Here is a 17,864-nt window from a genome sequence, read left to right as displayed (position 1 = left end):
TCAATACCCCGTTAGCTATATCTTTATTCCACGGAATGATGAAAGACATCACTCACTCTGCAGCACCACCTACATCACTGAGGATCTGCATATATCCTGAGTGACGGTGTCTTGCCATGTTCATTCCCAAGTTACCTTGTATATTTAGTTTTGGGCTAGAACGCATCAGGAAACATACTGACAAACACCCTAGTGAATATTCAACCACTCTATTCCATATGAGCCTCTATCCAAATACTAATCTATCATTGTATCAAGTAAAGAGAATTCCCTTTGATGGAATTAAAAACTAGAGCTATCACTAAAGGCGATTAATACCATTGTTTTGATGCTGTTTTGATACAGAAAAAAACACAATGTTGTGACCTCCAAGGATGACTTGACCTTAAACCTTATGATCTAGGTAAGAAGATATGGAGCAGATACAAATTTAAGCTATTTGATCTTTGACCTCTAAGTGTGACCTTGACTTTAAACTTAGTTACCCTGGTTATATGCTCTGCACGTGATCTTCATTATATGTTTTAAAAAATATATCAAATTCATTCAGTCCATTAGCTCAATCAAAACTGAAAAAGCCAAAAAAGATCAGAAAATCTGCGGTCTCTATCCCGAAACTCCCGAGTCTTGTGTCGGCTTGTCTCTGAGAAATAACACTCTACACTCCAAATTCTACACTGAAACCCATTATCTCATTCATCTATTGACCTCAAAAGAGAATATCACAATTAATATGCAATACAGAATCATGTAACTGTGCAAATCACAGGGTGACAAACACTTATACACGCAGGGAAAAATAACATGATTCAGTTAACATTTCTGCTTATATTTGTTTTATTACAAAACGTAATTTGGTAAGGTAAAAAGTGTCGAAGACAGGAAAACAAGTGTTTTCTTTCTCAGCAAAAAGCATCTGCCACAATTCTCAACATTGTCTTCAAACACTTCGTCCAAATCCCAGTATGCACATTACCTACACATTTGGTCTGTGAAAAGAAAACAATTGGCGAGGTGTCTGACAGAAGTATTGAGAATGTCTGGCAGGTGTTTAGTGTTGAGCAATCATTTTCCTCACACAGTCTTTCATGTTTTTTGAATTATTAAAATCAGTCAAGTAATATGGTAATTAACGAGCAGGTGTTTCTGCTTGCTTCTCGGCCAAATATATATTTCCATATTGCATATATCACTGTTAAATAACCAGTTTGTGTGATACTATTTATGCTACTCGTACACATGTATCATTTTTCCATTTAAGACATCATATCCATTCTGATGTTATTATGATATTATATCACATGACACGCCATATCTGCTCTATGGTTATTACAGCATTATTTCACATGACACATCATATCCCTTCTAAGGTTATTACAGCATTATTTCACATGACACACCATATCTCTTCTAAAGTTATTACAGCACTGCTTCATATTGCATATACATCTTTTCTAAGGTTATTTTAGCATTATTTCACATGTCACACCGTATCCATTCCAAATTTATTTCAGAATTTTCTCTTATGTCACACACTTTCCCTTTAAGGTTATTACATCATTATTTTATGACACACCGAAAACCTTCTTAGGTTATAACAGCATAATCTCACATGTCATCCGAGGTCCCTTCAAAGTTTACTGCAACATATTTCACATGACACCCTATTTCCTTTCAAAGGATATTACAGCATTATTTCACTTGTCACACCCCATATCCCTTCAAAGGTTATTACAGCATTATTTCACATGTCACACCCCATATCCCTTAAAAGGTTATTACAGCATTATTTCACATGTCACACCCCATATCCCTTCAAAGGTTATTACAGCATTTTTTTACATGTCACACCCCATATCCCTTCAAGGGTTATTACAGCATTTTTTTACATGTCACACCCCTATCCATTCAAGGGTTATTACAGCATTTCTTTACATGTCACACCACATTCCAGCTAAAGTTATTACAGCATTATTTCACATGTCACACCATATTCCTTCTAAGGTTATTACAGCACTATGCCATATGGCACAACATAGCCCTTCGAGGGTTATTACAGCATTATTTTACATGCCACACTATATCTCTTCTTCAAAAAGGTTATTACTCAAATCATCAAGTTATTGCATTATGTGGCACATCATATGTGTCTTCATATTATTTTTCAAGTTGAATCTTTTCTTGCATATATGGCACTGGAATGGTTTTTCTCCTGTATGTATACGCATATGGTTGATCAAGTGATTTGGCCTTGTGAAACTTTTATTACATACTGTGCACTCGTGTCTTTTCATTTCCCCCTGACGTCTGTCTGTCTTTCCTAGCTGATAATCCCCATGGAGACCTGGAATTTCAATAGAAGTTTTTATTATTCTTAATGTACGCAACAATAACATTTAAACTAAATTTCTAAAATGGACTTGTCCATCATTTAATTTGGGAAGTACCACTTATTATTAGAAGGGGTGTTCACTGGAAATTTACTCCCTGAAAAGTGAACAGTGCAGATATTGGTTTGACATAAAAGTATACAATGCAAACACACATAAATTATATATATTTTTGAGTATGTACGTACATGTTGCAGCAGAAATGCAATACTTGGGTGCAACAGCAGAAATCCAATACTTGGGTGCAACAGCAGAAATGCAATACTTGGGTGCAACAGTCATTGCTATAAGAATCTGCCCCTGGCTGAAGTTGCAAACAGAAGTTACACAAGTGCCCGATATTTCCATCTACTGCCAGTGATAGATTTTTTTTCTTGTTTATTGAATTCTTCAAATAATAGAATAATAAAAAAAAAAGAAAGATATAAGGCATAAAAAAATTTATTCTTTCCGGTATCCCGACCTACCCTAAATTTTTGGCCCAATCCTAAATATTTTTATGGCTTTGGAGATTTTTTTTTTTCAACTTTTTAATAAAAAGTTGCGAAACTGCACTTTTTATGCTATAAACATGGTCAGTGATGTTAGAAATCAACTTACTGATGCTCTAAAGGCTTAACCCCCTTATTTCTATCCATTTCTTTGACACAAAATAATTTCCGAAAAGCCCCACTTAATAAAAAAAAATTAAAAACAAAACAAGTTTACCGACCTACCTATCCTAATTTTTTTAACATGTTACCTGAAACAATTTTTTTATGCCTAAGCACATTATCTATAGTATAGTATCTGCGAACACACAAGAAAATCTTCCCTCACATGCAAGAAGATAAGCAACGTACAACACAGCAAAAGAAGAATCATTTTGGTAATGCTTACACAAGGAAAGAAGATGACGTCACTGTGCCCAAAATGGCTGCTGTTTCTAACCCCGGCAAAATGGAATTCATGAAATCATGAACTTTTCATCATCATTATGAATTATTCATGAAATGTTCTGGATTACTTCTTAATCTTACTCCATGAAGTTTTATGCAGGAAGTGTGGTTTGATCTACTTCATGAAGATATCAAGCATTATTGACAGATTCATAAAATCCTTAAAATATTCATGAACTACCGGTAGTTTAAGAATGAATCAAGATTTTTTCATGAATGTCAATATACCTAAAGAATTCAAGAAAAATTCTTGAAAAAAATGATGAACATTTTATGAGCAGTTTAAGAATATTAAATTCTTAAAACATTCTTGAAGAGTTCTTAAGAAAAAGTCATGAATATTTAATGAATATATCTACGATTCATTAAAAGTACTAAAATTCAAAACCTTTTTCTAGTTCAGTACCAGTTCTTGAACCCATTTGTGAGTTTCTGAACTGTCCGTTCATTAAACATAAAACTTAGGTTTACCTTTTACAATAAATGAATAAGTTCTTAAACTGTTCATGAATATTCATGAACATTAAATTCATGCCTCATGATCAGTTTCCATTAATTTATTTTGTTGCATGCTGGGAAATATTTGCTCATGTGATTCAGCAAATTTTGAGAAGTTTGTGCAGCAAATCAGAAGGAAATATTTATTATACTACAGTTAGAAATGGTTTAAAAGGAACATTAGTACACTGAATATCAAATAAGCAATTATGGTGTTGTTATAAATCGTTCATTTTAAAAAATATAAAATCCTTCTATAATGTCACAAGTTTTCACGACCCTGAAGCAAAGCTAGTATCTAAATTTCAATCTTGAGATTAAAGTAAATTATACATTGTTTAACTTAATGTTTTGTATTTTATACAGCAATTGTTTACTTCTTATTATGCTCCCAATCCCACTCCAGTTTACTGTTTGACTCAACATTTCATTTGTTGAGGTTGGAAAATGTCATTGTCACGTACAGTGACTCAGCAGAGACTAAAACAATCTCTAGCCACTAACTGAACAACACTTTGACCTACAGGATTTTTTCTTGTATCAAGCTATACCAATATTGTTCAAAGAATCCCATTACATGCAGATCTCACGGGTTTCACTCCTACCACTGGTTACCTTGATTAATTCATGAAACTTTTTTTTTTACAAAAATAGTTCATGAACATCAAAATTTATGTTTCATGAATTTCAATACATTATCTCAGCTCTTAATAACAAGTGCATGGATACTACTTAATTAGTACAGGTATTATTTAGTAACTGAAAATATAATGAATTACTGTATCTGATCTATGCCAAAGAAGTCCTTTTATAATGTTTTGTATTGTTCATGAAAAATTCAAGAATTTAAGCACAAATGTCTTCATGAAGTTATAAGAATATTTATTCTTGAAGTGGTCATGGAAAAAACATGAAGTGCAAATGAGACATTGAAATAAAGAACAAAATAATACATGAATTCTTCATGAAGTATTTTATCAGGAATATTTTCATGAATTCTTCATGAAGATTAACAAATACAAACTTCATGAATTCTTCATGAACACATGCTATGCTTAATTTCATGCATTTTTATGCATTAACCACTTCATGAATAATTCATGAATCTGTTTTCATGAGCTGCTGATGCATTTGTCTCATTTGCACTTCATGTCTTTGTCATGAAGACTTCATGAAGTCTCCTCATGAAGATCTCATGAATGCTTCATGAGTACTTCATGAAGTATGAATAAACATTTGACTGGGATAATATCTAAATTGCCATTTCGGAACCTCCGTGGCCCAGTGGTTAAGGTCGCTGGCTTCAAATCCCGTGCCCCTCATGGATGTGGGTTGGAGCCTCACTCGGGGCGTTGAATTCTTCATGTGAGGAAGCCATCCAGCTGGCTTACGAAAAGTCGGTGGTTCTGCCCAGGTGCCCGCTCGTGATGAAATAATGCACGGAGGGCCACCTGGGGTCTTCCTCCACCATCAAAGCTAGAAAGTTGCCATATGACCTATAATTGTGTCAGTGCGACGTTAAACCCAACAAAATAAATAAATAAATTAATTGCCATTCCTATTTTGTTATTAGTATGATTTTCGTTTTGGTTTTTTTCGCCAGTTTATATTTTTCATTCAACTCTTTCTAAATAGATACATTGTCAAATATAGAATCTTCCACTTTAAAAAGAAACAAACAAACTCCTAAATCTTGCAGTTGAACTCAAACTGACATCGGGACCATCAAAATTTGTTTTAGTTATCAGTAGTTAGAGTCACTGAACAATACACATAATACTGGGATTTTGCCAAGGACCTGATGATGATCGAGTTTGAGTGAAGGGCCGTGTTTGGTTTATCCTAGTTCAAGCGAACAAAGTCTGACTGTACTTGCATTGATAGCTGTTGTAATTATTGTGAGTTTTATACAATATTTTGTAAAGTATGTAGAAGAGCTCTCTAACCCTCTCTAAAGCATTTATCACACAGTAAAAATATGTCCCATCAATGTTAAATAGAAGGAATTCATTAAATTTTGTACTTTGTTTGTTTGTTTTGTCTGTTTGTTTAGGGTTTAAAACCTTTTTTCAACAGCAGTTAACCTAACCAGTGTTTCTGCATTCTGTAGCAGTACAAAACTGTTCTCCACAAGTAACTGCCAACTTCCCCACATGAATCAGAGGTGGAGTATGAATGATTCCAGACACAATGTCTTCTATGAAATTGTCACAGAGAACATGACGCCTTGCCTGGGGATTGAACTCACGACCCCGCAATCCGTAGATCTCTCCCTACTGAGCTAAGCGGGTGGGCTACTCATCTGTACTTTTTCATACATCACAGAATAGCAGTCTTAATTATACTTATATAAGATTTTTGACTTTTGAAATTATCTGGAGGCATGTCTCCTCAAACTTCTTCTACATAGACTGCTTTCAACAATGAAAACAACCTTATCATAACCAGATCAACTGCAGTATGAACTCCTTTCACAATGTACAGTCACACCTGTATAATATCCAGCCAATCTAGGCAGCGACACAATCTGACTGCTTAAGTCAGAAGATTGCTTCAGACAAGTTGATAATAGAACAGAAAGTCAATTTGACCCTTACCCTGATAAATTTCTATAATTAACTTGCCCATCTTTCAATTTGGACAGTACCATTAACTGTTAAAAGGGGTGCTTGCCAAAAAGATACTGACTGAATGGTGATCAGAGCAGATCATGATCAAACTGCACAAATGTGCAGGCTGATCTTGGTCTGCATTGGCCACAAAGGCAAAATCACTTGCCACCAAGAGGTCAAGGGTTAAGGCAAGTGACTGCTTAATGCAGGTGGTCACCAAGACAGGTTCATCTGTATTAGCAATTCCTCTTCTAATCGCTGATTGCTTTTCAATTAACTGGGTCTTTGGATAAACTGGTAATCACTACTTGTTGGTAAGGAAGCAGCTTGACTGGAATATACCTTTACCCTGCTAAATTTCTAAAATGGACTGGTCTATCATTCAATTTGGACAGTACCATTTATTATTCAAAGGAGTGTTCACTGAAAATTTACTGACTGAAGAGTGACCAGTGCAGACCATGTTCTGCACTGGTCACAAAGGCAGAACCGCAGGCTAAAGGTTAAACCACAGGTAGATGATGATGATGTGGGACAACACTTTAAAGGTGTTCAAAAACATTTATGACAGTTTATGATATTTTTCATTTTTTGTACATTCTGTCAGACATTTATTTAAAGAACAAAAAGACCCTTTACATAAGAGTTAGATCCTTAATGGAAATGCATGCTTTATTCATTTTTGTAAATACTCCACCACCCCCACCTCTTAATTTCTTAATTTGCAAAGTATCAATACAATTTTTTGTTTACAATGGGAAAGGTTCAAAACTGGGTATAGCATCTGTCTTGTCTGATTTAGCAACCAAAGAAGATAGGCAAAGGGAGATAATAATACTTTTCAACCTTGCAGTTCTAATACATATATTTAATGCATCTATTAAAAAAATTCTTTTAACAAATATAATACAATAGCTATCATATTTACATCTTTTCTTAAGTAAATTATATTTTTTTCAAATTTATACCTGTTTTAATAATATCTCCACCATAAATCTAATATGACATGGGTGACGATGTGGAACAACTTCAACAAGTATTTCAAGTTTGAATCAAATCCATTTAGTGATTTACTAAGAGGCAGTGAAAGTTTATAAAAAAAAAATAATAACCTGAAATTTAAAAAGTAAGAAGTATGATGTTGAAATTGTGTGACACATTCCCCACAAAAACTGCTTGACAGAATAACATTTAAAAGTCCGAAAAAGGAGCATCACTGGAAAACATTTTGGACACACAACTCTGGATAAAATGGGCATGTCTACTTGATGCTGATGATATATACCAAGTTACATTTCATTTGTGAGCAAATGAGTACACAATGTTCAAAAAGGGGGCATAACTCCTGAAATGGAAGTCCCAAGTCTATAGTTACAAACTGAGTGGCATATATAAGGTCAAAACAATGTGTTTTACACCTAAATTTTTATTGAATAAATGCAGCAGTATGCAGAGTACTTGATTTTTATTAGTTAAGACCAATCTTTGTTTCTTCATTGTAAGACATTATTTATCAAAGTTTTCTAAACTATACTGAAAAGAGACACAGTAAACAAGTTAGCAGATGAAGTTGTGAAAACACATTAATAATTCAAGATGCACCTAAATTGTCCACAGTCCTGTCATTTTGTACTATAATAGCTGTATTATAGGTATATGTTCATAAAGTAGAATTCTAGGTTGTGGTGGGTCTTTAATGATTCCTTTTTATTTTTCTGACAAAAAGTGTGACAGACATCTACACTAGATTCCACATCCAGAAAGGGAGACAATAAATTGTATGTGTTTCAGGTTATGTAGTTAAATACACAACAAGAGGATTCATAGTTTATATTTCCAAATATTCAGCTACTTACTTAGGGTTTATAAATTTAGAGATATATTCAAATAACAGTCAACAAGGTTACTAAATATTTATTTACACCACTTCCTTAACTCCATACAGTAGACTCATATCCAAATGTTAATAACAATTTTTAGTTGTGGGGACAGTTTCGGGGCCTCACACTCACTACCCCGCTTTCCTAGATGGACAGTTATCATCGAGCATGAAAAATGGCAAAACAAATGTTTGACTATGAAGAGTGACCTTGACCTTTAAGCTTGGGGTCTTGGTCTTGTATGTGACACATTGTTTGTTACGGTGTATGTTTTTGCAAAGTTACTTGAATATCCATCCGTGCATGGCATTTATTCATAGTTTTAACATGTCTGAAACATTGCGGAATGATACCAATTTCACTTAGGTAATGATTACATTTTACTCGATTTTATCATAGACTCCCTGCTTAAAATCTCAAACTTTAAACTAAAATACTTAATAAAAGTATTAAATACATATAATATTTCAATGATACTTTGAAAGCATCGTCTTGGACATGTGCAGTCAAAAATCCAATTTGATTTCTGAAATAGTGTTACCGGGTATATCTATTTCTAAAATCACTATTATATTCATTGTAAAATACTTCATTTTACCCAAATGAAACTGGCAGGTACTTGAAAATGCAGCTCTCTGATTGGTCAGTTTGAACCCCTGTTGTTAAAGTTATGAATTGTCAGACAAAAATGAGATGGACTGACAGAGTGACGGATAGAATGCAAACCTATAATCCTAAAAACTAGGGGACTAGTTAGAATTTTAATATTATCATTTATAAATCTGTCATCTGAATAATGGAATGTTTACAATGAGCTGTGTTGACTGTCAATGTAGCAACGATTACAGGTCTGTAATTTGTAATTAAAAGAACATGACTGACAATAAACCTCACAGGTTTATTCTATGGATAACAGGAGCATAGATGACTGTACACCTTTCAAGAACACATTTCTACACAACTATTATATGCAGAAAACAGTGTATTCAAAGAGTCTTGATGGCTGTAAACCACTTTTTACAATTACAGGTCTGTTCAGTGAATAACAAAATGCAGTTGGCTGTAAACATCCTTCAAATTTACAGATCTGTTCAATGAATATCAAAATGTAGTCGGCTGTAAACATCTTTCAAATTTACAGATATGCTCAGTGAATAACTAAATGCAGTCGACTGTAACATCCTTCAAATTTTCAGATATGTTCAATGAATAACAAAATGCAATTGGCTGTAAACATCCTTCAAATTTACAGATCTGTTCAGTGAATAACAAAATGCAGTTGACTGTAAACATCCTTCAAATTTACAAATCTGTTCAGTGAATAACAAAATGCAGTTGGCTGTAAATATCCTTCAAATTTACAGATCTGTTCAGTGAATAACAAAAATGCAGTTGGCTGTAAATATCCTTCAAATTTACAGATCTGTTCAATGAATAACAAAATGCAGTAGGCTGTAAATGTCCTTCAAATTTACAAATCTCTTCAATGAATAACAAAATGAACATCTTTTACAGTTATAAATCTGTTAAATGAATGACAGAGTGTTTTCGAAGAGCATAGTTCGCTGTAAATCTCTTCCCACAGGTAACACAAACATATGGCTTCTCTCCAGTGTGTATACGCATATGTATGTTGAGATGGTTTGGGCGTGTAAATCCTTTATAACAGATGTTGCACACAAATTTCTTGTTTGGATCTGTCTGTGTCCCTTGCAGAAAATATTGCTCTTCAGAGGGTGTATACACTGAAAAGGTAAAAAGAACGATAATTAATGTTCAAATAGTACATGTACAGCATATTACAACTCATTTTGTTCACAAGATTTTATAATTGCAAGGATACATACAGTATTGTTGGATAGACAGGAGTGCTGAGAAAATTTAAGCAGAAAAAGGTAAGCAAGAGAATATTTTCATGGATGTGTCTTTACAAGAACTTAAAACCTAAATAATCCTCAAAGTCACAGTCACATTTTTTCAATTTTCGAGGTTGAAGAAAAAGATAATCTTTAAAATATTTTTGTAATTATATTTCTTTGCTTTAACCCCAATCATGCTGGACACGATGATTCTGCCTTTGCGACCAGTGCAGATCATGATCAGCCTGCACATCCATGCAGTCTGATCAAGATCTGCACTGTTTGCCATTCAGTCAGTATCTTTTTGGTAAGCACCCCTTTAAGCAGTTAATGGTACTGTCCAAACTGAAAGATGGACAAGTTCATTATAGAAATTAAGCAGGCTAAGGGTTAAATCATTAGCAAAATTTACATCCTGTGCAAACATTCCCTGCCATTTAATGATCTTGTTTTCTTCTCCATTTAAATTGTGCCTTGATATTTCAGATAATTCTGCATTAGCTACCGCCTATATTAAACAGACATCTGCGTTTAGCAGACTGTCTGGTAACTCTCCAAAGTCACATTTTGTTCTTATATGAGCCGTGCCATGAGAAAACCAACATAGTGGCTTTGTGACAAGCATGGATCCAGACCAGCCTGCGCATCCACGCAGTCTGGTCAGGATCTATGCTGTTCACTTTCAAAGCCTATTGCAACAAGAGCTCGTCGAACACGAAATGCCCCCCTTGATGCATTCAGTAATTGCACAAGGAACAGAAATTATTTGCTCACTGTAAACAAAATTCTACTGTTCTGGTTCAATGTGACATTGACCTTTGACCTATTGACCTCAAAATCAATAGGGGTCATCTGCTGGTCATGATCAACCTACCTATTAAGTTTAGTGATCCTTAGGGCCCAAGCGTTCTCAAGGTATCGTCCTGAAAGGGTTTAACTGTTCCTGGTCAATGTGACCTTGACCTTTAGCCTACAGACCTCAAAATCTATAGGGGCCATCTACAGGTCATGACCAACCTCCCTATCATGTTTCATGATCCTTGGCCCAAGTGTTCTCAAGTTATTGTCTGGAAATGGTTTAAATGTTCCGGGTCACTGTAACCTTGACCTTTGACCTACTGACCTTAAAATCAATAGGGGTCATCTGCTGGTCATGATGAACCTCTCTATCATCTTTCATGACCCTTGGCCCAAGCGTTCTCAAGTTATCGTCCAGAAACCGTTTAACTGTTCCTGGCCAATCTGACCTTGAACTTTGACCAAATGACTTCAAAATCAATAGGGATCATCTGCTGGTCATGATCAATCTCCCTATCAATTTTCCTGATCCTAGGCCCAAGCGTTCTTGAGTTATCGCCCGGAAACGGTTTTACTGTTCCTGGTCACTGTGACCTTGGCCTTTAATCTACTGACCTCAAAATCAATAGAGGTCATTTGCTGGTCATGACCAACCTCCCTGTCAACTTTCATGATCCTAGGCCCAAGCAATCTTGAGTTATCGTCCGGAAACCGTTTAAATGTTCCGGGTCACTTTGACCTTGAACTTTGACATACTGACCTCAAAATCAATAGGGGTCATCTGCTAGTCATGACCAACCTCCATATCAACTTTCATGATCCTAGGCCCAAGCGTTCTTGAGTTATCATCCGGAAACCGTTTAACTGTTCAGGGTCACTGTGACCTTGACCTTTGACATACAGATCTCAAAATCTATAGGGGTCATCTGCAGGTGATGACCAACCTTCCTATCAACTTTCATGATCCTAGGCCCAAGCATTCTTGAGTTATCATCCAGAAACGGATTGGTCTACATACAGACCGACCGACTGACAGACAGACCGACCGACCGGCTGATCGATAGACCAACCGACATCTGCAAAACAATATAACCCTCCTTCTTCGAAGGGGGGCATAATTAGAGAAACCGTTAGCGAACAGTATGGATCTTGACCAGCCTGTGCAAATGCACTATGTAGGTTTTCTCATGACACGGCTCAGATAAACTTGCCTAAAGCTACTACCCGTAAATACAGTGAGCTAATTTATCAAAAATAAATCTCTCGACTCTTGCGAAAAGTTTTGGTTTTACAGTACATATTTTAGAAAACAATAACTTCCTACTGGAATAACAGAAACATATCATGTCATCCCAAGATTAGTACAAAGTCATGTGCATGATCAACATGAATGAGTGTGACAGTTTCGAGTTATGAATAGTTTTATTGAATAAATATTAATATAAATGCAGAAAAATGTTGCTCCTTTTTTTTTTCTTTTAGGCTGTTTACATTCAAATATCCAGACAGGTTATACATATACACTATCTTTGTAATATTTACGTTCAGGTAATGGATGTGTAATGACAGATGGCAATTTTTGTTTGTTGACTGCCTTAAGATTGTCATAATGGGTCCACTACCTTAAGATCAAACAGTCCGAGTTCCATCTATATTATAATGAGCTGCACCATGGGAAAACCAACATAGCGCATTTGTGACCAGCATGGATCCAGACCAGCCTGCGCATCCGCGCAGTCTGGTCAGGACCCATGTTGTTCGCTTTCAAAGCCTATTAAAAGTAGAGACACCATTAGCGAACAGCATGGATCCTGACCCGACTGCGCAGATGCGCAGGCTCGTCTGGATCCATGCTGGTCGCAAACGCACTATGTTGGTTTTCTCATGGCGTGACTCATATTGTGTTTTATATTTTAAAGTGAAAATAAAGGGAAAAACCTTGATATGGAAAATGTGGATCAGAGAGTACACATCATTTTTGCATCTGTTTTGCTGTCTGTCTGTCTGTTGTCTGTCTGTCTGTCTGTCTGTCTGTCTGTCTGCTATTATGGTTTAATGACATATCATGCATAACCTCCAACTGAGCAGATGGAATCAACTTCCTGTTATTGTCAAAAAGATATTTAGCCGATATCAGACATTTTTTGTTAGAAAAAAACATATAAAAATTGCTTATTCATCATTTTAGCCCAGATATCCACACATGTCAACTGTTGTATACTGAACTAGTATTGCTTGATGGACTCCAACTTTCGTAAGGCCTAAAAAAAAAAATTCTTTGTTTCCGGTACGATGCTAAAAAAATTAGGGTCGGTAGGTCGAAATTTTTTTTTTTTTTGGGGGGGGGGGATTTTTTTTTTTATTAAGGAAGACTTTTCAGAAATTATTTTTGTGTTAAAAAATGAATACAAGTAGGGGGGTTATGCCTTTAGAGCATCAGTAAGTTCACTGACCATGAAAAGTGCAGTTTTGCAACTTTTTGTCAAAAGTTGAAAAAATTATTCTCCAAGGCATTTAGGGTCAGCCAAAAATTTAGGGTAGGTCTGGATACCGGAAACAAACAATTTTTTTTTTTTACGCCTAACTAATATTTCAAACAATTTCAGTGTAACTTTGTAAGAACCAAATATATCGAAGACCTCCAAAGGTGGTACAAACACCCTTTTTTTTAGTTTTGAGCTTACATTTAATCATTTCAACACTAAACCCAAAATAAATCTGCCAGTCGGACCAGAGTTAATTTTTGGAATATCGTTGACAGTTTTGATTCTTTACTCTGTTTAAAAACTGTGCTTTTTTTTTTCATTTCTACCACAGACTTTCATTTGTTCATTATTATGGGCAACCATAAATTATGTGCTTAGAGTGACGGCAAATCTGCAGACTGTTTCCCACGCAGCATTTCGTATCTACATGATTGTGTTATCATTTGCACTTTGAGTAACAATGAATATGCTAAATCTTTCTCACACAGAATTTTATAGGTGCATTATGTGTAATTATATGCAAAAGAAAGTGTCGGTCATTTTTCACAAGCCGTTCACATGCACTTTGATTGATCATTAATGTGTTAATCGTTTTTTCGATTCACAATTTCATATGTACATGTGGTTCATCATTATGTAGTTTGAAAGCCGATGAGGGAGTTAATAGTTTTATACACACACAACACAGTATTTCATATGTTCATATAAAAGCCGATGAGTGAGTTAATAGTTTTTATACACACACAACACAGTATTTCATATGTTCATATGTGTAATCATATGCGTTTTGAGTGATGACGAATGTGTTAATCGTTTTCCACACAGTTGACACTCAAAGGGCTTTTCTCCTGTGTGTTTTCGCATATGTGCGTTGAGATGATTTGGTCGTGTAAAGCCTTTACAACATACTGTACACACAAACTTCTTATGCGCATCCAAGGATCTAGCAGGGAGACTTGCTTCTGAAAAAGAAATGGTAGTATTATGCCCTGTGCAATCATTTAACTCAATTACTGGTGAGCGCTTTAGCAAGGAAGGACCATGTTCAGTTAGTCCCAGGTCGCCTTAAAAATCCAGAGTATTTCATGGAAAGTCCAAAGAGTATTTCACGGAAAGTGTCCAAAGAGTTTTCAATTGAAAGACCTGAAAAAAATACTCTGGATTTTTAAGGCGACCCGAACATATACTGACTAAAGGTTAGGGTTAGGCATATGGGTCCTCTAAAACTATGCCTATACAAGAAACTATTTGGACTCTTTGGACACCTCTTTGGACACTTTCCGTGATATACTTTTTGGATTTTTACACGAACGTTAGTCCCATTGTAGTTCAAGGGAAACAACTCACACAAAATGTGGAAAACATTGTCATTAGTGATCTGCCCTGCATGCATAACTGAAGTGGCATTTCATAGCTGGGAAGCATATTCTAAAATATAAAATATCATACTTCCAAAAATCAAACAAAATTTATCTTTGCTGATTAAGATTTTTATCAATCAGTAGACATTGTGAATGTCTGTTTTTCTTGAATTCATCCAACCTGAAATAACTAATCCCAACACTTTTTTGTGTTTGATTTTAATACATTTTATCAGAACAACCTTAAATCCTAAAACTCCACTTTCACCCCCAGACAAAGTTCCTAAGCTAAGTTTTACTGGCTAGCGACCACCAAACCGGACAGTCCCGTAAATGCTTTATTTCGGTCTATAACCTTGCTCATCTGTTTATGATCAAATGGATGCTTGATTTTCAACAACACAGCGAAGTTACAATGGTTAAATTTAAGTATTTTACAATAAATGCTACATTTCGTTTTGTCTGCACTCATGAAGCATGTTTACATGTTGCAGGAAGTCGGAAGTGGCGTGATGAGCATGCACAGTATTTCCGTGAGGTCCTGCCATTAAATCTAAAGGCCCTATGCAAATTTTAGGTAAGCAGACTAGACGTTTAGTAAACACTTAAACCGGGGAAACAGCTTTGATAATTTAGTGCACGAGTTAAATACACCCTAAAACACATTTTCATATCAAAATATCTACTTCGAAAAGTGAAATTTTAAAAGATTCAGCCGGGAGAGATACGATCAAACCATCAATTCAAGAGAGGTAATTAGAACAATTCTATGACTCAGACACTGTACGACTACTTTCCCTTGGTTGAAAATAAAGTTCAATTCAATATTGAACGTAAATTGAAAATCAATAGTGACAACTTGCTGTTCATATATGGTCTGGAAACATGGCACTGTTAGACCTTAAAACGTGATTTGGTGGCCCTTTGTTCGGGCCTTGAAAAAGTACTTGATCTAAGTTTAGAAATAAACAAATAAGCTCTTTAGTTGGGAGGAGAACCTAGCTTTGTTCATGTGAAATTTCAACCATTAGATAGATCTATTTCCCGAGTAATCATGAAAAATATTACAAAAGTTTCCGGTTGTAGGATGCTAGCCAGTATATATGCTGACTGAGTGGCTTACATAAACTAATCATAAACAATGTCACAGTGACATTAACCTTTGACCTACTACTTTTCAAAATAATCTTAGTAACTGCCCACAAGCAATCATCCTTTGAAGTTTGACCATTTAGGCCACTGTTTTCAGTCCCACGGCTACTGTGACCTTGACATCTGACTTACTGAACCTAAGAACACTACAGGCAAAAAGTGTTTTCCAATTTTTGATCAGAAACCTAAGTGTTGAGAGATAAACATGAGCTAGACAATATGACCCTCTTCTGCGAACAGGGGCACAAAAATGCACAGTTCTAAACTGCAGAAAAGGCTTTACAAGTGTTTAATATATGTGTATGTCTAAATTTATCTTTATTTATGAAAAAAGAAATACTGCAAATACTGAAAACTCACAAAAACCGTACATAGCACATCTTTAAATAAAATTTTAAAAAATGAAATTTTATGAAGTTTGCTGGGAAAATGTGTCATCTTGTATGTTAACATTTCGACATATTGAAGAGCCCTAACTGCAGTCATGGAATCTACTTTGCCCATAGTAGTAATCATCCATTGTACCGTGACCATATATGTTCTGTGCAAGTTTCATGAAGTCAACACTGTGTTAACACTAGAATTATTGATGGATGAAAGACACTGGATGGACACTCAGTCTCAGTGACAAGACAATCACAACAGCTCACTCTAAAGCACTTGGTGCTCAAGTGTATTTATCTATTTACTTTTACCCTACTAAATTTCTAAAATGGACTTGTTTATCTTTCAATTTGGGCAAATACCATTTATTATTCAAAGGGGTGTTCACTAAAAATTTACTGACTAAATAGCAAACAGTGCAGACCATGATCAGCCTGCACCGACTGCTGGTCGCAAAGGCAGAATCACTTGCCAACAGCTGGTCAAAGGTTAAAGAACATGAAAGCAGTAAAACATATTTCCAGAACTCTAAATACACTTCCACTCATAAGTAAAGAGCATCAACTAAAACTTACAAATAATTCACAAAAACATTCCAATGTATTTATTCATTTATTTAGATGTAAAACCATGTGTTCTCTCAGTGTACTCATACGAGATAATTTCTTGCCACATATGTGGCATTCGAAAGGTCTCTCTCCAGTATGTCTCTGCATATGTATTGTGACATGGTTTGGTCTAGTAAATCCTTTGTTACACACTGGACATATAAACTTCTTGTGTGGATCTGACATGATCACATTCTGCTTATCCAGAACTAGTTGTTCCCCTTGTTCCATAGTCAATGAGAGTTCTGCCCCTTCCTGCAAATAGTCTGGAACAAATTGTCTCCCTTGCAGCACACCTGTAAGGTAAAAAATTCTTGACTTAGAAACTGCATCATTTGTTGTGCAGAACGGATATAAACTATAGAAGGTTAAATGAAGGACTTAAAATTTCAGAATTCCCTTCCTTCCATTTTTTATTTACATATATAATTTATATACATACAGTTACACACATATAATGTTAATCCATACACAATTATCACTCTAAATACAAGGTAAATCAGTCTACATTATATACACTTTTCATCTAAAAACATAAAAAAGTATGCAAAAAGTACAAACCATTACAATTACTGCAACTGTAATTATGGTTAAAGAAAGTTTGCAACGTGTTTCGTATTAAAATACTTCTTCAGGTAAATATACATACTGTAATTAGAAATAACAGAAAAAGAAAACAAAACTTGAGCTATCACAAAAAGTGATTCATACCCTCAGTTAAGGCTAATGTCTTCACATTTTTTTCTTACTCATCTATCATTATGTCAAATTCTAGTCAATCCTTAAAAAGTTTCTTGTCTGGACAAATATGAATATTACTAAGATAAGTTTGTAATTAATCAAGACAGAGTTAAGGTTCTTAAGCTCACATTTTTTCCCTTTGCAGAAGTAAGATTTC

At 35.1% G+C, this 17,864-nt stretch overlaps 1 protein-coding gene across 7 annotated transcripts in view; it reads right to left on the bottom strand.

Moving 5' to 3' along the window:
• The window catches only part of LOC123540008 (sal-like protein 3), a 174,252-nt gene that overhangs the window by 42,903 nt on the left and 113,485 nt on the right, over positions 1-17,864 (bottom strand). Inside the window, exon 5 of one of the 7 annotated variants that reach the window (XM_053526625.1) lies at positions 1,921-2,344. The exons of 3 other annotated variants lie outside the window; for them this stretch is intronic. In XM_053526625.1, the coding sequence (XP_053382600.1) occupies positions 2,121-2,344 (224 nt within the window). In that variant the 3' untranslated portion in view covers positions 1,921-2,120. Of the gene's footprint in view, positions 1-1,920; positions 2,345-9,507; positions 10,064-14,202; positions 14,424-16,957; positions 17,263-17,864 lie in introns of those variants that run through there. 3 more of the 7 variants (XM_053526617.1, XM_053526633.1, XM_053526609.1) reach the window with 3 other exon arrangements.

This window comes from Mercenaria mercenaria, chromosome 16, assembly GCF_021730395.1.
Source record: "Mercenaria mercenaria strain notata chromosome 16, MADL_Memer_1, whole genome shotgun sequence".
NCBI lineage: Eukaryota > Metazoa > Mollusca > Bivalvia > Venerida > Veneridae > Mercenaria > Mercenaria mercenaria.
Note: the sequence above shows the minus strand (reverse complement) of the source record. Positions and strands in the feature narration are given on the sequence as shown.